The sequence below is a fragment of the Pinus tabuliformis genome, chromosome 4_1 (assembly GCF_031772625.1).
Source record: "Pinus tabuliformis cultivar Carrire ecotype Pingquan chromosome 4_1, CPIR1, whole genome shotgun sequence".
Taxonomy (NCBI): Eukaryota; Viridiplantae; Streptophyta; class Pinopsida; order Pinales; family Pinaceae; genus Pinus; species Pinus tabuliformis.
In genome coordinates, this window is record NC_142303.1 from 88,195,171 (window position 1) to 88,215,666 (window position 20,496).

Below are 20,496 nucleotides of genomic sequence, written 5' to 3' on the forward strand. Positions count from 1 at the left end.
GCATCAATTATGTCATCTGATCATTCATCTGACTATGAGGAGGAAACTCATAGTGACTCACCCACGGAAGAATGTGCACCCCGGAGGCCTCACAAAAGTGGTAAACATGTTAGAGAAGAACCGACTACCCTCACAGAATTGCAGGCCTGCCCTTTTTCCATATCTTGATTTCGGTTTCAGTCATGCTATGAGTTTTGTGAAAAGGTTGCAAATGTTCAATTTCACCATGACTTGGCTCACCTATTTGTTCTACATGTGCATGGTGCTCAAGTTAATTTGGCCGGTGTTACTTTCACACTTACACCAGACTCTATTTCATTAGCTACCGACATGCCTAATATTGGAGAGACATGGAACAAGAGACAAAAAGTTGACCGACAACATTATGAGCCATATGTTAAACCTAGTTTCTTGAGGTAGCTTAAGAGGGTGTTTCCCTTCCAATATCTTAAAGATGAATATGCCCCTCTAATGAAGTTAATTATGAAGTATTTCAGTTGTGAAGTCTGTTTCTCCTGGTTATATGCTTATCACATCAGGTTGCTCATGCATTTCAGCTGGGTACGCATGATGAACATCCCATATTTCATGTGTCGAAACATAGAGAGGATGACTGCCCTTGTGCAACACAAGACCCCTGAGCAGCAGTTCAACAGCATTTGCCATTTTGCTCTCATCAAGATTTTGGTGGTGCATCAGCTTGATTTACAGGGTATCACTTGGGATGATTTCATCTCTCGTGACTTCTTCCGAGCTTCACAGGGACCTTCAGATACTAGATTTGAGACAGGGGAACATTCTCATCAGGATGAGCACCATGAGACCGCTAGTGTGCTGGTATTCATCACATATTAGAGGGGTGCTAGACATTTGTTTGCAGCAGCAAATCGAGTGTTATCTCCACTCGGGGTGGAAGGGGCCTTGCTTCCGACATCAGAACTACAGGTATAGGACAGAGGTAAGGAGCCAATGCATGATGAGGGGCCATCAGGTGAACGAGAGACCGACTTCGTTCTCCTTCATGATGAAGATACAGATACGAATCCGCAAAGTGCACAGCTTAAAGAGATCATCCAGGAGCAGCAAACAAAGATCCAAGCCTTATCCCTTGACTTGGAGAGAGCCAAATGGAATATTAAATATCTGGAGCAGAGGAACAAACAACTTGAGGATTGGCAAGTTGAGATAGAGTTGCAACTGATCAAGGAAAACTGGCAACACATCATGGCAGCACAAGGTAGACCTATGGAGCAAAGAGATGAGGACCGGGAGTATGTTTAGAGAAAGTGAACATTCACTTGGAGCAGCTATTGGAGAATGCTAATAGGGAAAAAGAAATGCTGAGGTGCATGACTGACCATTACATGGCCTGAAACATGAGCTCCAAAGCGAGAATGAGGAGCCTAAAGGCGAAATTGAGGAAGGTGACAAAAAGACAAAAGAGGCAAAAAGAGCAAGATCGGCTCCAAATATTAGCCAAGGCTTCTTTGGTCCAGCATGACATGTGATAGAGAAGGTACAGCCCAAATTTCAAGAAATTTGGAGCACACTTTTGCATTTTGAAATTTTTTGCACAAAAACAGGTTTTTTCTCCCTGTGCGCCGCGCCACCTGGAGTGCGCTTTCACTAGGGAGCTCCAAATGACAAAAAGTTTATATTTTTGGATTTTCCATGGAAAATTATGACTGTTGGTGTGTGGCCAAGAAGTTTGGGCCAATTTTGAGTCCTCATGAGGTCAAAAACACCCAAAACAATGACCTCTATGCCCCTATTTTGACACACAGGAAGCAGTCTTGGGAGATTGCAGTTTTGGAGGGGCAAATGATATCCAAATTCAGAAATTCCACTTAGGTTGGAAAGTATATAGGCAGGGCTTTCCAAAAAGCACACTTGGGCTCAATTTGGACTTCAGGAAATGCCTCACAACCCGCTCCAAAGTGGCACGGTGCACAGAGACCCAAAGGCCAAAATCACTTCCGCTCTTCGAGAATTCGATTTGCAATTTTCTCCAAGCGAACCCGTTCATTAAAAATACATTTTTCCCGGCATCAAAGGCAAAGTTTAAAAGACATTTTCATTAAAGGTTGGCTTCTACCAAAGTGGCAAAAGGAAGGCGAGCAGTCACCCAAAAATCTACGCTACATTTTTGTTTTTTTTTTTGTAACGCTGCACCTGTCACTAATGGTTGGCTTTTAATTTCCATTTTGTAATGATCTAAAAAAAAAAAACTCCCCAACTTTGGGTCGATCCAATTTTTGATAGTGAAGCTTATTTATTGTATGAAAAACCATTTGTAAATGGTTGGTTGGAGTTTCTGGGAAACGGTGGGAGAGAAACTCAGTTACTCACTTTACATTTTGACAGAGAATTAATGAAAGGTTGCAGCTCTGGTTCATGAGATTTCTATGGCGTGACTTTAGCAAATGTATTTTCTTTCTGTTTCATATGTATTTCGTTATGTTTCACATTTCATTCATATTCATTTCCAGTGAAAGCTTCTAAGTAAGAAAAGGTAGAATTCAGTTTACTGCTTTGCCTTGGGAAAGTTTTCACGTTCTATGTTTTCTTCTGTTGAAAATGATTCATGTATTTATGCCCTTTTCACCCTCTTAAACAATCTCTCCACTTCATATTATTTCAAATCTAATTTCTAGACTTTCTGCCTGTCTTGCCTCACGAAATAATCTGCGTCTTTGAGTTAAATTCTCTACTCATGTTGTTCCTTGGTCCCATACATCCCAGAAAACTCATTCATTCATCAAAATACATCTTTCATATTTATTTACCTAGCCTAAAATCAGTATCCATTTTTAAGTCATTCTCAGACCCTATTCATTTATTTTTCACTGAGCATGACCCGGAGAGAGCCCTCTCATGTTCTGGTAGGGCTAGCTACCATACTGAGCGTGGTTTGTGGTTACCCTAAATTTTTCCTTCCTTCAGCCTAAGGTAGATTTAGGCTCTAACAGACAACATAAAAGATCTCTATCATAATTTTACTACAACCCTCTCATATTCTATTAATAAGTTCTCAATTGAAGTTTCAAGTAATAAAAGAAATATCAAAACCAACCCATGGTATGACAAAAATTGTAAAAGTGCAAGGAGAGCAATTAAGGAAGTTGTTGATGAATCTCTTAAAATTGGCAAGATAAAAATATACAAATCCCTAACTAAAAAAGGAAATATATTTGTAAAGGACAAGAGAATCTCCTACACCTCCCTAAGGTAGCACCTAAGAAATTATGGAGGCGGATTCTAACTAGGAAAACTAAAGATAATAATAAAATTTCTTTACACAACTAGAATTCCTATCTTAAAAAGCTTTATGAATCTCCAAATGTCATGCACAACTTTCAAACCCTGCGCACTATGAAAGAAGTTTTCTCATTAGAAGACATTGATTTTGGGGTTAATCGCTTGGCTAATGGGAAAGCTAAGGACATTGAAGATTACCAGGCGGAAATCTTAAAAATTGGAGGTCCTATCCTCATCCCCCACATTAACAAGCTTTTCAATCAAGCGGTCAAGCACGGATTCCCTAAACCATGGAATCAACGCCTCATTATCCCTATTTTTAAAAGTGGAGATAAAATTATGATCAGCCCTCTCCTAGCCAAGTTATATGGTATTATTTTGGAAAGGAAGTTGAGCATATGGCTTGAAAGTGAAGGTAAGCGGGCTAAAGGCCAGGCGGTTTTTAGAAAGCAGCACTCAACAACAGACCACCTCGTTAGGCTTAGGATCATGGTGGAGGAATGTCGCAATGATAAATCCAATCTCTTTTGTTACTTTGTGGACTTTAGAAAGGCTTTCGATACGGTTCCTAGAAACAACCTTTGGAATAGATTAGAAGAGCTAAAGGTTCCTTTTGAGTTGAGAGCTGCCGCTATAAGGTTATATGAGAATGTAATTTCCAAGTTAAAGAGAAATGAGGGGTGGTCGAAAGATATTAAGTGTAATATCGGAGTTAAACAAGGTTGCCCCCTCTCCCCTACCCTATTTGGCATTTACATCGACAAGCTAGAAGGTTGTTTAGAGGAAGTAGGATGTGCTGGCACAATCTTAGCTGGGATAGTCATCATCCTTCTTCTCTACGATGATGATATTGTTCTTCTTGCAAGGTGCCCATCTGATCTTGATAAGAAACTTATACTTCTTAAGGATTTCTGCTCTACCATGGGTATGATTGTTAACACTGACAAAACAAAAGTTATATTTATCAAATCCAAGAAGGACACTTACACTAATTTTATGTATGACAATAGTAACTTGGAGGAAGTGTCTTCATACAAGTACCTAGGAATTGATATTCATCACGAGCTCAACTGGAACTATAGCATTGAGAAACGGATTAATGGGGGATGGAAAGGTTATTTTGGTCTTGAAAATAATTATAAAATGGAAAACCTCGTAATGTGGGATAGAAAGAAGTTCCTCTTTGAAACTTTAGTCACTTCAGTTATCTTATATGGATGTGAGGTTTGGGGTTGTAGCATCTCTAGAGAATCTTGGAGAAATATTGAGCAAATCCAGAAGCATTTTATAACATATAACCTCAAAATTAAAAGCAACACACCCTATCCTATTCTCCTTATAGAAGTGGGTCTTTCCCCTATCGAGAGCCTAACTATTACTAGGCTTTTGTTGTACAAGCACAAACTCAATAACATAGGAGACCATAAACTTCCTAAGCTAGCTTTAAATTCCAACCAAAACCACCTAAGGCTCAAATGAGGTTGGTATAAAGACACCAGGGCCTGGTTAAACCATTGGGAGATCAACGAGAATGTTGCATTGCAAAACATTAATAACATTAAAAATATTGTTACTTCTAAGTTCAAAGAAAAAATGTGGTGTGAGAAAGATTTAGCAGCTAAAAGAAAATTAAGATATTATAAGGAGGTCATCAACCCCACCCTAGAAGATCAAAAGTATCTCTCTATTTTAACTAGCTCAAAGAAGAAAATTAATATAGCCAAGATTAGAACGAACTCTCATGAGCTCCATAGTGAAACGAGTCATTGGGCAGTTCCTAAAACACCATGGATGGAAAGGTTCTGCCATCTCTGTGAGAATACGAACATCAAGGATGAAAATCACTTCCTCTTAGAGTGCCTCGCGTACAACCACATTAGATCTCAGTTTCAAAATCTTTGTTGCAATATTGACCTTCCTATCCTTTTACGTTGTCAAAATTACAGTGAGCTCGGGAGGCTTCTCTCCAAGCTTTTTGAGCATAGGAATAAAATCTTAAGTCAAACTAAATAATTCGTTTCTTTAGGTCCAATAGACCAAAGTTTGGTCTTAGTGGACGTTAACCATCATCATCATCATCATCAATAAAATCTATCTATCCAATATAGTTGATCAAACTAAACAAACAAACTATCTAATCTTATATTTAATAATTAGAATGAAATTATTCTTAATAATAATTATTATTGAATATTTATAATAATAATTATCATAAAAATAATAAAAATAAAGAATATAAAGATTATTAATAAGAAATTTATGATATTAATAATGATTATTAACTAATTATAATAAGAATTACTTTTAAACATAATAATTAAAAATTAGGTGTTATGCTGTTCCGAGCTCTTTGCAAGATAGTTTCCTTTGTCTGCAGGCGGTTTCAGCATTATTCCCGGGTAACGGTTGCGAGGAGGGTCGTTATTACGAGGTTTTGTGTGTTTATTTACCATGGTAATTGCAAACGAGTCGGTGGAGCTTGACCCAACCCCTGAAGACATCCTCTCGGTGTGGGGAAAGGATATCAATGAGCAGAACCTCGGTGAATACTTTGCAAAAGATGACAGTCATGGGTCTGGTGCATTCTCGGCAGGGTTTTCGCGAGCCTCAAAAACTGCAAAAGGATTGTTGGACGAGAGTTGGGACCTCTCTGGCGTTTTGGGTCTTAACGGCAAGGGCTCTGTAGGTGAAAACCCTCAAGCAACTCAAAGTGCGTGGGGTGCCAAGGGTTTCGTCCCATCTGGTGGTAAGTCTTTTTCTCCCTCAAAATTTTTTGCCCGACTGGCGGCCTTGAAGATATCATCAGCTCAGCTCAAAATATAGGAATTTGGAGGCCCGTAGGGGGTATACAAACTTCAGGGAGTGAGGTCGGCGGTACCTCCCATCTGTCGGCTGTTAACAGAGTCCTTTTCTCAAAGGACTCCTCTCAGAGGCTAGCAGGGCCGGAGGGGTTTTCTTCCGGTGCTGGAAGACCTGCAAAGCAGGGGCTTGACTCAAAATCTCCAGGTGCAGTTAAGGGTTTTGAGGAGGGTTTTGCGGTTGAAGGAGATGTGGGCAGCCCGATTGAAGGGCTGATAGAAACCCCGCCCAGCAATGGGGTTGAACAATCAACAGGCAATGAAGATGGGGCGCCAAGGGAAGCTGGAGATCAAAACCCCGCTGACGGAGCCAAGGGTGCGGAGTCGGAGTCGCGGAAGTCAGGGGAGAAAAGGAAGAAGGCCAAACCTCTGAAGAAGAAGCGGTTTGCAAATCTGGTTCTTGGCATGGATGTGCAGGTGGAGGAGGTTCTGGATGTGGCAGAGGTCACTCTTGTAGGCAGAATTAGAGGACGGCCTGTTTCAGGAAAATCCCTTAGGCAATGGGCGGAGAGACAGTGGTTGGATACCCCAGCTTCTTCTTTCAAAACAAACTCGCTGGTTAAAGGTTGGTTCATGGCAAGTTTCGATAGTAAGGAGGCTCTGGAGTGGGTCGAGGGAAAGAATTGGGAGTTTGAGAACCGACCTGTTTTCTTCAAGAGATGGACCCCTCTATTCGATGCTTCAAAAGAAAGGGTCGAAGAATTTCCTGTATGGGTTAGGGCTCCTAATCTGCCCCCTTTTCTCTGGGCGGACTCTGTGTTCAAATCAATAGGGAATCTTTTGGGCACCTTTCTGGATGTTGATAGATCATATCTCCATACCTATGAAAAAGTTGTGGCAAGGATTCTAGTGAGGCTCAATCCGACGGATGGTTTGGCAGAATCAATAACATTACAATACAGGGAGTATGTCATCGAACAGCCACTGGACTATGAACTTCTTCCCTTTCGATGTCACCGGTGCCACGAGTATGGGCACTTGGTAAGGGATTGCCCGATGGGAAGGAGAAGGAGAAGAACACAAGGCAGAGAAGAGGAGTGGGAGGGGTCTTGGAAGCATGAAGTGAAGCCGATGGCGGGGTCTGTTCCAATTGGCACTCATTCAGAAGAACCCTTACATCAGTCAGCGGAGGAACAGCCTCAGGAGGATGGTATTCCGGTGCGTCCTCCAGATGTCCAACCAATCATGGAACCGCCTCCTGCTGAACCGGACGCCGATGCTGATGTTGAAGAACCTGGTATGCAGTTTTCTCCATCCATTTCTGCTTTAAATTCTGAATGTGTAGTCGGGGGTAGTCCTCTGTTTAAAAATTGTAATGATGTCATGCAAAAATTAGAAAATTTGTCAGTCGATATGCCCTCCATTCTGAACTGTGAGGATATTCCCCGGGGGGTCAGGGTGCTGGGTCTTCCTCTGTTGCTCGCCACTATAACCTTAGATCCCTCAGTAAGAAGCCAGCGGTTTCGAATGAGATTATGGAATCCGTAGGTGGGTTAGGAGCTGAGTCTTCTAAGAGTTTATCAAAAAAAGGTAGAGGTCGAAAATCTCTTCTTTCAAAAGCACAAGTTAAAGCAATTTATGATGTAGCTGATGGAAAACAAATGTCTATTCCTGGGGCGCTTAGAGCAGCAAAAACCCCTAAGGTGGTTAAAAAATGATTTGTTTCTCTTGGAATTGCAGGGGTTTAGCCAGTAAACCCAAAAAACTGGCTTTAAAGGACCTTATCTCTCGTCATAACCCGGACATTGTTTTCCTTCAAGAAACTTTGGGCAAAAGCGCAGATGTTGAATCTGCCCTTCGCTCTTTCTTACCGGGCTGGGTATTCATAGCTATTGATGCCTCCGGTCATTCTGGAGGCCTGGCTATTGGATTTAAGGAAGGAAGACTGAAACTGTTAAATCAATGGGGCCTTTCAAATGTTCTGGGATTGGAGGTTGTTTCCCCAGACTTTGATATTCCTCTGCTGTTTGTAAATGTCTACGGTCCCTGTCAGGGTAGGGTTTCTTTCTGGAACGATCTCCTCTCAAAGGGCCTGATAAAGGATAAAAATCTAATAATTGGGGGTGATCTAAATTTTTCTCTGGGGACTGCCGAAGCATGGGGGCCTCTTGCGAGGGAGGATCCTCTGACAGATTTCTTCTCAAACGCCCTCCTCTCTCACAAGTTGATTGATGTAAATATCATTAAAGCTAAACCTACCTGGAGGAACAGAAGAACGGGGGAAGAAAGAATTGCAAAAAGATTGGACCGGTTTCTCATCAGTGAAAGGTTGGCTTCAAACATCCCTTTGTTCAGGCAATGGGTAGGTGAAGGGGGTAATTCGGACCATTTTCCCATTCTGTTGGAATTCTCCAAGCCTCCTCCAAAGCCGGCTGCTCCCTTCAAATTTAACGCATCCTGGCTACAGGAGGACTCTTTCATTAAACTCTTCAATGATACTTGGAGACATTCGAGTTTGGGGCAATCGGAGAACAAAGGAGCCCTTTTCATGGATAACCTAAAAAGACTCAAGAAAGCAGTCATCGAATGGGCATCAGCTAGGAGGAAAAAGCAATCCGAAGAGTTAGTCAGTATTGATGAGGCTCTTGGGGTTCTTGAAGACCCAGACTCTGATGCTTATGCAACTCAGGAATCGAAAGAAAGAATTCTGGCTCTGGAAAAGAGTAGAGCTAAGATTTTACTGGATAGAGAAGAGGAGTGGAGACTGAAAAGCAGAGCTATCTGGTTGAAAGCGGGGGATGAAAATACAAAATTCTTTCACAATTATGCAAAGGGCCGGAGAAATGCAAATACTATATGGAAGCTGCGGGACTCTGAAGGCAGAGAGGCCTCATCTTTTGAAGAGTTATCAAATATGGGAAAGAACCATTTCCAATCCCTCTTCTCTGACCCTGGGGGGATCTCTTTGCCTGAAGTAATCAGAACGGCCCAAGCTTTTCCCCGTTTTGTGGAGGAGGAAGATGCAGAAGATCTTTTTAGAGAAGTGACAAAGGAGGAAGTAGAAAGCATAATAAAATCTATGGCGAAAGATAAAAGCCCGGGACCCGATGGATGGACCATAGAGCTGTTCTCCCACTTTTTTGAATCTATTGGAGCAGAACTTACTGAAGTAGTGGAGGAATCTAGGAGGAAAGGAGAAATCTATGGCCCGTTTAATGCTACTTTCATAGCTCTCATTCCAAAAAAAGAAGACCCGGTGTCTTTTGAAGATTTCAGGCCTATTTCGCTGTGCAATACCATCTATAAGATTATTGCAAAAATCATTGCGGTTCGCCTGAAACCTATTTTATCCTCCTGTATCTCAAAGGAGCAATTTGGGTTCCTGGACGGCCGCCAAATCCACGAAGCAATCGGGGTAGCTCAGGAAACTATTCATAGTATCAGGCAAGCAAACAAAAAGGGGGCAGTGCTCAAAATCGACCTTTCAAAAGCCTATGACAGGGTCAGCTGGACGTATTTAAGGATGCTCTTGACCCATTTAGGCTTTCAGGTGGGTTTTATAAACTGGATCATGGGATGCATCTCAAATGTAAATTTTGTTGTTCTGATAAATGGAGCTGCATCACCTTTCTTCAAAAGCCAAAGAGGTCTGCGTCAAGGTTGTCCGCTCTCCCCTCTGCTATTCCTCCTAGCAGCAGAAGGACTAAGTAGACTGATCTCAAAGGCCAAGAGTTCAGGTTTGGTAAAAGGTTTGGAAGTTGCTGTTAACTTGTTCATTACTCATCTACTTTTTGTCGATGATATTCTTTTGTTTACAAATGGGAACGTAAATGAAATTAAAGAGTTTAAACTCATTCTTGATCAGTTCCTGAAAGCAACAGGGCTTCAAATAAATGAAAGGAAGTCTCAATTAATCTTCGAAGGTTTCAGTAGACAAGAAGAGATCTTGATTGCTTCTCACTTGCCTTTTGGAACCTGTAATATGGAGCAGCCATTCAAATATCTTGGGTTTTGGCTAAAACCATCCTCTTACAGAAAGCAGGACTGGAACTGGTTGATAGCGAAGATTGAACAAAGAATATCCCATTGGAGCTTCAAGTGGCTATCGCGGGCAGGCAGACTTACACTGGTAAATTCGGTTCTTCAGGCTATTCCGGTTTTCTGGGCTGCATTGACTTGGATCCCAAAAGGGATTCTTTATAAAATAAAGCAGATTTGCAGCCGGTTTCTGTGGTCTGGGTCTAAAGAAGACACTGTTCTCCCGTGGGTGGCTTGGGATAAGATCGCTAGGCCAAAAGATTGGGGTGGGTGGGGCCTGAAAAGCCCTATTGACTTCAGTCAATCCTTGGCAGCTAAATCAGGATGGAGAATTATTACTTCGGAGAACCTCTGGACTAGGGTGGTTAAGAGGAAGTACATTGACCCTACTCCTCTTGAAGATTGGATTAGGTGCCCAAACAAAAAAGGAAGGAACTGTTCTGTTATTTGGAAAGCCACCACAGAGGCTTTTAAGGTAATTGAACAAGGTCTGGCATGGCGGGTAGGAAATGGTGAATGTTTGAGGATTGGCAGGGACCCGTGGGTAGGATGCAGTGAAGGTTTTGCCCTATCTCCTGAACTGCTCAATCATTTGGATGAAAAAGGAATAAAATGCCTAAACCAGATAGCAAATTTGGAGCAGTCATCTATATGGGGGCAGGCTTGGAAGTCTGAAGATGATCTAGGCATAGATTTCATTTGGAGGAATGAATGGCAGCTTTTTCTTCAGGAGCTTAAAAGATCAAATGTTAGAATAAAGGACAGGCCGGATTCCTTGGTTTGGGCACATGCTGAGACAGGGCGATATTCTCCAAAGGCTGGGTACAATTTTTTGATGAAGAAAAAGGGTTGGGAGCCTCCTGTTTGGTGGGCAAAGCCTCTGTTTAAACTGAAGTGTCCTAAAAAAGCTAGGATCTTTTTTTGGTGTGCTTTAAAAAACAAAATTCCTACTTGGGATATTCTTCAATCCCGGTTTAAACAGGGGCCTGGTAGATGCCCTTTATGTTTAGCAGACTCAGAATCCATCTCTCATATGTTCCTCGCCTGTCCTTTCACAAAGCAAGTCTGGAGTGAAGCGGAAAAGCTCTTGAACGCAAAGGTTAGGTGGGAGGGGGATGTTTTGTCCACAGCCTGGGAATATTGGTGGAACCATTTCCACGAAAAGAATCTGAGAAACTTGCCTCCCATCATCTGCTGGGGCATATGGATTGCCAGAAACCGAAGTATCTTTAGAGAAATTTCGACCCCAGCGGCAGCTATTGCTATTCAAAGCAATGCCATCCTCGCCAGCATCCCTGAGCCGGATGGACCTGTAAAAAATGATCAGCGGAAAGAGTTGCGTCTTAGAGATGGGATTCCGTGGGCTTTCTTTGATGGGGCAGCCCAAAATAATATCACAGGAGCTGGGATCTGTATTCATCTTAGTGCCGTTCACTCGTTAAAAGCCTCAGTGGGACTTGGGATGGGAACAAATAACTTTGCAGAACTTTCAGCTTTAAAACTTCTCCTTTGTTGGCTCATCCACAGAAATATCCTTGCAGTTCAGATTTTTGGAGATTCGATGAATGTTGTTAATTGGGTCATTGGGAAATACAGATGTCAGCATTACATGTTGTTGCCTTTATTAGAGGAAATCCAATCTTTAAAATTGCAGTTTAATGTTTTTTCAATTGATCACATCTACAGGGACAGCAATGAAGAGGCCGACCGGCTTTCTAAAGAAGGTATGCAACAAGCTGTGGGCGCATGGAGAGTAACAGAACAGCTTCAGGATCAGATCCGTGTGTCGGATCTCCCTCCAAACATATAATGTTTTTGTTTTTGTCTACACTTATATGCACCAGTTTTTATCAGTGGTTTTATATGAAAATGGTGGCATATAAAAACTGTTCTTTCTTTTATATACTATGATGCTCTGTTTTGATAGAGCGGGTTGTAAACTGTGTTACTGTATGTGTTTTTCTGGGTTGTTTTCCTCATGAAAGGAGACCCAGGAGACATCTTTGGATTTTCAGTTTCTTTTTGGTATGGCTGTATAGGCCGGGTACAGGAGTCTTATAGACTTCTGTAGGTATGCTGATGCTCTTACTCAGAGGAGTTTTTGCTCCTGACCATGCAGTTTTTGCAGAATGTTTACTCATATACTATGTAACTTTTTTATTCCTAATAAAAAAGTTCGTTTTTTTCCTTGGAAAAAAAAATAATTAAAAATTAAAAATTTTAAACTATATTCAATTAATTAACCAGTATCAATTATTAAACCATTAAAATTAATAATAATAATAATTTGTTTTATGTTAATAATAATGACTATTATTATTGATTATTTAGAATAAAAATTAGTTTTTTTTCTTAGAATTAAGGAACTAATTAATCAAATCAGCTAATATTAAATCCATTATATAAATTTAAATTTAAAAAGTTAAAAGAATAATTTTTTTTATAAAACCTCAAATTAATTAATTATTCAACTAATATGAACTCTCTTACAAACAAAAATAAATAAGAAACAATTTATTTAATGATTATGATAAAATAATTAAAATTAGAAATTAGAAATTATTAGCCAACCTTCAATCAATTTTTTTTTTTAACTATTTATCCTATCACATAACTCTTCTTATATCATTATTTAGATTGGTATTGATCATGGATCCCTGTTGGAATTTGAAACATTGACAAATATGGTTTCCACTGTTGATACTCCGAGACAAAGTTCAAAGAAATAAACCACAGATGCCTAAAATCCATAATATAGTTTATTGAAAAAATCCTATTTATCACAGCCTTCATAGTATCAACATGTTGACATCTAGTTAAATTGCACATCTAAGTAAAATTGCATGTGGTATGTGAGAGACTATACTTAGATCTTAACTAATATAGATCCATTTTAAATACGGATCTAACATGAGCTGAGAAGGATCCAATTTCTTTATGACAATTTTTTTTTATAAACTGACATTATTTAAATATTTTTTATAATTATTTTTTTATATACCTTTAGATTTTTAAATGTTTTACACAATTTCAATTTTGATGACGTACCAAATTTTTACACATCATACTGAGTTTGTAAGTAAAATGATGGATCGCATTTCCACCGTTTTTATTCCTAGTACATGTAAATTAACTTCAATTAAACTAAACTAAACGAACCGGCATTAACATCTCCTTTGGGTTTTAATGGGATTTACCTTTAGGGCAGCGCCTAACGAGCCATATATCAAGTATTAAATGCACCCGGAGATGCACGCGACATAACTCGTTAACACGCAAAATGCAAAACTCGTCACTAAATAAAAAAAGGCATTTTGCGTGTTAACGAGCTATGTCGCGTGCATCTCCGGATGCATTTAATACTTGATATATGGCTCGTTAGGCGCTGCCTACCTTTAGGGTTGCATTTTAATGACAAATGAACGGAGCCAACATTAACTTCTCATTTGATAAATAATTTCATTTTTTTCAGTGCAGTTAAATAAATTATTTTTCTCGAACCGGTATTAACATCTCCTTTGGGTTTTAATGGAATTTACCTTTAGGGTTGCATTTTAATGACAAATGGAGCCAACATTAACTTGTCATTTGATTTAATAATTTCATTTTTTTCAGTGCAGTTAAATAAATTATTTTTCTCTTTTAACTATCTGTTTACTTATTTCACTTTTCGATTGGGTCCCTTCAATGATTTACTAAAGCCTTCTAAATTTGCAAACTTTAGTGCACATCATGTTATTCCCCCAAAAAAAACATATTTGAGTTATATTACACCCACTTTATTATTCCCAAAAATTCATATTTGAGTTATGTTACACCCACTTTGTTATCCAAAAAAATCATATTTCAATTGTGTTACACCCAAAAAAATCATATTTCAATTGTGTTACACCCACTTTGGAAATGACATATTCACACTATTCTCTTTTCATTTATTTGCATACTTCAATTTTGTTACACCCACTTTGGAAATGACATATTCACACTTTTCTCTTTTCATTTATTTGCACAATATTTCATATTTGATGTCACTTTTGCTTGCTTGATTATTGCACTCAATTAGAGATCTATGTTGGTTACCTCTCTCACTTGTTTGTTTGGTGTCTTTGTAACGTAATGCCTTCTAGTTTCAAAAGAACATGATTTTATTTCCAAACATTCATGTTTGAGTTTTGTTACGCCTACATGGAAATGAGATATTGTCATTGTGTTGTGCTCTCTTCATTTATTTGCACAATATTTGATGTTTGATATGATAGCTCCTTTGATCATTGCAGTCAATTAGATCGATGGTCGCTGGCTACTCTGGATTAATAAAATTTTGATAAAGAATCTTCATGTGTTTATTAGCTTTGGGCATTGAAATTTTATAGGAAATTTTTTATGGGTTTATTAATAAGGGGTTTCGAAAATTTATAATAGTAAGGGATATAATTATTTTTTTATGTATTGTTATTTATGGTTTAGCATTGTATTTAAATAAATTAGATTATTTGTTTGGAGTTGGAGTTTTCTTTTGGATGTTTTGGTAATGAATAATAATGATTTTTTTTTGTAAGCAAAGGCAATATTCTGCATTTCTATTACTGTAAAATAGGAAACATACACATAAACATATGGGCTGGTCTCAACCCGCCCCGAAGGGAAACCGGGTTTCTTGACCACCTGAAATTCTTAACAGCCATCCAAAAATAAAATACCATCAGTCTTTCTACCCATGCTATATATCCAGTTATCCAAAAATAGAGTACCATCAGTCTTTCTCCCCATGCTATATATCCATCTACCCTTCCTACAGTCAAACTAAGTATCATTTGAGTCATGCATAACTAGTATATCTAAATAAAACTGAAAGAAAAAAACCTCTTTTCAGCTGCTCCATCTGCTGCTAAGTCCGTGTCTCCAGATTGGCTTCGTTCTCAGTCTTAACACCCATACCACTAGCTTGAAGAAACTTCAGGATCTCATCCATCTTCCTATCTTGCATCATTAAGGTGACTTGAAGATTTTTCAGCTCCTTCTTCATGACAGGTATACCCTGAGCCAATTCTACCATTTCCAGGGCTACCTGTTCAAGTGCTTTAGCTAATAATCTTTTCATGCCCCAATAGACATGCAAAGACTATTTGTATAATGTCATCCTTCCTCTGGTATGTCCTGGATCAGGCAAAGATGCCTCCCAATCCTCCATTTTTGACCCTGAATGTTCCTGCATTGCTTCCTCTTCCAAATGTTCAATAATTCTTCGAATGTTTGGGTGAGTATTTTGATGATAAGCCTCTTCTGCCTCCTGCAATTTCTTTTTCATATCTCGCTTACCTCGTTTCCTACCTCTAGCCTCACTACCCATTTCTTCCTCAAACTCAACTCTTGCTGTCCTGCCCCCTCTGCCTCCTCTCCCGCTGAGACTCCCTCTGCCCCGCTGGCTGGCACCTTCCTTCTTCTGCCCGCGCATTCCCCGTCTCCTCCCTCGTCGGCCACCCACCTGTCGCTCCCCCTCTTCCTCAGACTCCTGTTCTTCTTCCCGGTCTTCATCCTCATTCCTCTGTCCCTTTCCCCGCCTATCTTTACGTTCTTGTCCACGCCACAGTTCTTCATCCACAAGGTAATCCCGTATGTCAAACTCCGTCTCTGAGTCATCTGAAATGTTAAGCATAATCTTCCTGATGGTCTCCTCTACCTGGTTCTTGCCCTTCGCCTCTTGACTGACCTCCTTACTCCTCGTCCAGCGTCCTACATCCCTGGCTTGAGCCTCCGCCATTTCCTCGTCCCCCGCTATCACCGAAATCCTCTGACTACTCTTCCCCGCCCTACAAGTCCCAATTAATCCCCAACTCCAATTCATTCGCATGCATGCAAGGCTGAATGCATTGCCAATCGGCCACCTTGGTTTCCTATAGCTTCGTTGCAACTCAAAGTCGTCATTACTCCGCAAGCCATTTGTGTTTTCATAATTGGATTCAATCGCCATCACTCTGACGGGGTGTCCTCTCGTCCTCGGTTCCCAGTCCCATTTCCATCTTGGAATGATCAATGGGGCGTTGGGTTTATGACTCCAACCGATCTGAGTATTAATGCCATCCGCGCGAACCTGTAGACTCTCTCCACCATCATGAGCGATGGTACGTGTGTCCCTCCTTGCCATAATTCGTAAGTGGTTATGTATTCCCCGCTGGCACAGTCGCATCATGTAAATCCCGGTTTAATATCTCGGTTAACTCTGCCCACCGCGGGTCATCTTTTACCAACCTCCAGCTACTATCGATCTGCCTATCCACTCCTCCGCTTCCCCAATTCGCCATAAGGTCCGCTACCCTGTTTCCGTCTCGTAAGACATGGTAAATAATCGTGTATTCAATCCCCCGCAGCAATCCTTCGATGTCTTTTATTATGCCTGCGGTCCGCCAGCTTCTTGCAACATGGTCCCAACACTTACCATCCCGTAATTTTCTCAACATGTCAATCACAATCCTAGAGTCGCCGACAATTTCCAAATTCGAATATCCATTTCTAACTGCAATGCGTAATCCCTGGTAAACAACCCACAGCTCCGCCTCATTATTCGTCATGTCGCCCCCAAAATCAGCATATATCCATCGTGTAGACCCACTACTATCTCGAAAAATGCCTCCCAAACCTGCTTGGCCGGGGTTACCTTTCGAGGCCCCATCAAAACTTAATTTAATCCTTCCTTCTCCAGGCAAACTAAAATGATTGGGACTCTGCACTCCACCTAGGGGTCGTTTCTTTGTATTCGGGTAGATCATTGATATATCCAGATTAAGTTTCGATACTATTTGCTGCTCTTCCGGAGTCAACTGCCAGTCCTGTTCATCCCAAACTTCAGATAACACTGTTTCCTTGATTGACCTACATACTACCTCCCAAATGCTCGATTCCTGCCTTCTTTTATCTTGAAAAATTCTTCGATTACGCTCTTTCCAGGTTTCCCAAACTGTAAACCCCACTGCCAGCGTCCATATCCTTCTTACCACCTTACTTTGGAAATTTCCTTTTCCCCATTGGAGCAATGTATTCCTATGATTCTCTGGATCCCTGTTTGTCTGACCAAATAATACCCTGATCTCCTCCCACAACCCTCGAATAAATATGCATTTGTTCAGGATATGCTCCTGAGTCTCAGTTTCCTTATTACAAAGATAACATTTTGATGGCCCAATCATACCTCTCTTCTGAATATTATCCCATGTCAATATCCGCCCTCTACACACCAGCCAAACAAAATACGTTACTTTGGGCCACCACTTACTTTGCCAAATCTTTTTCCATTCCACTGGATCCTCCACTCTTTCCTCCCTTGTCGCCCAATAATAAGCCTCTTTGACTGTAAACAGACCCTTCATTGCCTTCCCCCATCGAAGAATATCCTGACCATCTCTAATTTTAATTTTTCTAGAATCTAATTCCTTAATATACAGCTGGCCGATCTCTTGACTTATAGTGTCATCGAACTCTTCTGGACTTTTCCAAACTCGCCATAAGTCATTCTCTGCTCCATCTTTCCAATAATCCCTTACATACTGCAGTCCTGCTCTTTGTGCCCCTTGTTGAACTATATGCAAATTAGGGATACGATTCATGTGATCCCGCTGCTGCCATCCTTCCTCCCAAAACCTTGCTGATCTTCCATCTCGGATTTCCCAGAAGGCAAGATTCCTCACGAGCTCCCGATTAGTACTAGCTAGCTCCCACATTGTTGACCCCCTTGGAACTTGATCAATTCGTAAACGCCCTTCAATGGAATCAGGCATTCCATATTTCCTATTCCATATATTTTTCCATACATCCATACCCCCCTGTACCCAGCGCCACCATAACTTCGCCCCTAAAACCTTATTAACAATTTCAGGATCCCGTACACCCAATCCCCCTTCCTCTTTCCGTTTTATTACATTCTGCCAGGAGACTAAAGTCCATTTCTTCTGCTGTTTAGGGCCCCCCCAAAGAAATTTACCCATAATTTCTCTCATTTTAGAAAAGATCCCTTTTGGAGCTGCCATAAGTGATAAGGAGTATATGGGAATAGCAGATAAAACCGATTTCAACAGAACAATTTTACTGGCTATATTCAGAAGTCTAAACGACCAGTTAGCTAGTCGTTTTCGTAACTTTTCCAATAGATTCTGCCAATTTTTAATACGATTAGGGTTCATATCTAATTGAATGCCCAGATACTTCGTGGGTAATACACCCTGCCTGAAACCTAAGACTCGAGTTAAATGTAGTTTAACAACCTCAGGTGAATTGAAAATAAATGTACAGGACTTATCCTTATTGATCTCCATACCTGATGCACTCCCAAAAAGTTCGAGAACCCTCTTAAAACTTCGGACCTCCCTCAACGAAGCTTCACCGAATAGCATCAGATCGTCCACAAACTGTTGATGTGTGATAATCAAATTGTTTCCCCATAACCTAATTCCTTTTATGCGCCCGTCTCTGACTTCTTTTTTAATGATTCGGCTCAATCCTTCCATAGCCAAAATAAATAAAAATGGCGAGATTGGGTCCCCCTGTCGAATACCCCTGGTGGCCTTGAAGATATCTGTAGGGTTACCATTCACCAAGATTGAGAAATTAGGTGTAGATATCATACTGACAATCCACGCTATCCATCTGTTCTCAAAACCAAAAGCCCGCAAAACCTCTCTAAGATACTCCCAACTCAGCCGATCGTATGCCTTAGATAAATCCAATTTCATTAACATCCCTTTCTGCTTTCTCTTCTTCAACGAATGAATAACCTCCTGAGATACCACTATGCCATCCAATATTTGCCGGCCTTCCACAAAGCCAGTTTGTTCAGGTGCTATTAGATTGGATAATAGAGGTTTCAGCCGCTTTACTATAAGTGTGGAGATGATCTTGTAAATTACATTACACAGTGCGATGGGTCGAAAACCCTGTGGTTCCTCCGATATATTACTTTTAGGGATCAAAGTCAAAAAGGTCGAGTTGATCCCAGGCCATATCCGCTGTCTCATACGTGATTCTTCCACCGCCTCCAATATCTCATTTCCCAGAAAATGCCAACTAGCCTGAAAGAATTCCATTGTGTACCCATCCGGCCCTGGGGCTTTATTTGTGCTCATCCCCATCACAACTTCACTTAATTCTTCCATGGTTACTACCCTCCTTAATGATTTATTTTGTTCCTCAGTTACTATCCGTGGAATCTCACTGCAAATCTTATTAATAGCTTCTCCTCGGGTGCCTTGGTTTTCTGTTAATATCCCTTTAAAATAATCTACCAAAGTTTTTTCTATATCTTTCTGTTCAATTACTCTTTCCCCCGCAGCATTTTTGATTGAAAAAATTCTGTTTCGTTGCCTGCGTTGGATCATGGCCTGATGAAAGAATTTCGTATTCCTTTCTCCTTCCCTGAGCCATAATAATGATTTTAATGGAGATTTTGTTCACTTTATTATTATAAGTTTTTGTTTTAATTGAATGGAAAGTATTGAATGGAAAGTCTGTTGTAATATATGACATTGATGCATTTGTTGATTTGTAGATATTTAAAGAAGAAAAACCAATTTTACGTTCTTGGATTTGATTAATGAGTGCTATGAAGGCTTGGTAAGCTCTCTTATCCATAGCACCTCGAGTAAGTCTTATGAATACAAAACATTCATATATAGATTTTGGTTAGAACAATGTAGCTTTTTTGCCAAGGAAGTAGTTTTCTACCCTCTTTGCTAGAATTGTCCTTTTAATGAACTGAATAATTTGCACTATTGGAGTAAGTAATGACTTGAATGATGAGATAATCATAACAGTTTGGACGAAGGCTGAATATTTTAATTGCATTTATATAGAATGGACATATTAACAAAACAAAGTAGTTTAACTAGTTAGTTCAGGTCATTGTAAACTTCTCAATGTTGATGCATAATTATTTGAATATCTCGATTAGCCAAAACACGACACTTAATGCAACTTATTATAAAGAGATTCATCATTCATTTCCCATGACATTTTTAAACTTTTCAACAGGCTGAATTTTATTTCAATTGCATTTACATTGATTTGTTGTTGGACTCATTAACAAAAACAGTTAGGTAGTTATGCTAGGTCACTACAAACTTCTCAGCATTGATGTATAACTATTTGGATATCTCCATTAGCCAACACATAGTATGTAATGCAGTTATCATCATTCATTTACCATGACACTTCTTTAAATTGCATTATATTGTGTAATAACATACTTGTGTGATTATACCTATGATCCTACATAATTGATTAATAGTAACTTTCTTATTACCATCAAAACCATGGGTGCAAGAAATTATAATTCTTGTCTTGTCAATTAATGTTAACAACCATTTTAAGAAAATAATATTTTACTTGTTCTCTATTTTTCTAACATTCTATTGAC

General features: G+C 40.0%; 1 protein-coding gene across 1 annotated transcript; it reads left to right on the forward strand.

Annotated features, from left to right (window-relative positions):
- The first annotated feature begins 5,709 nt into the window (after positions 1-5,709).
- LOC149174323 (uncharacterized) lies at positions 5,710-12,205 on the forward strand. The gene is made up of 5 exons (XM_089420802.1): positions 5,710-6,004; positions 6,118-7,600; positions 7,797-11,875; positions 12,022-12,044; positions 12,134-12,205. Exons 1-5 carry the CDS (start codon positions 5,710-5,712, stop codon positions 12,203-12,205), a joined length of 5,952 nt encoding a protein of 1,983 aa, XP_089276928.1.
- The last annotated feature ends 8,291 nt before the right edge of the window (positions 12,206-20,496 follow it).

Excerpts from the sequence above, each read along its gene's own strand:
- LOC149174323 (XM_089420802.1), top strand. The coding sequence starts at position 5,710 with ATGGTAATTGCAAACGAGTCGGTGGAGCTTGACCCAACCCCTGAAGAC. Across the intron at positions 6,005-6,117 it reads GGGTTTCGTCCCATCTGGTG|GGAGTGAGGTCGGCGGTACC; the intron begins GTAAGTCTTTTT and ends TACAAACTTCAG. Across the intron at positions 12,045-12,133 it reads GGGTTGTAAACTGTGTTACT|GCCGGGTACAGGAGTCTTAT; the intron begins GTATGTGTTTTT and ends ATGGCTGTATAG.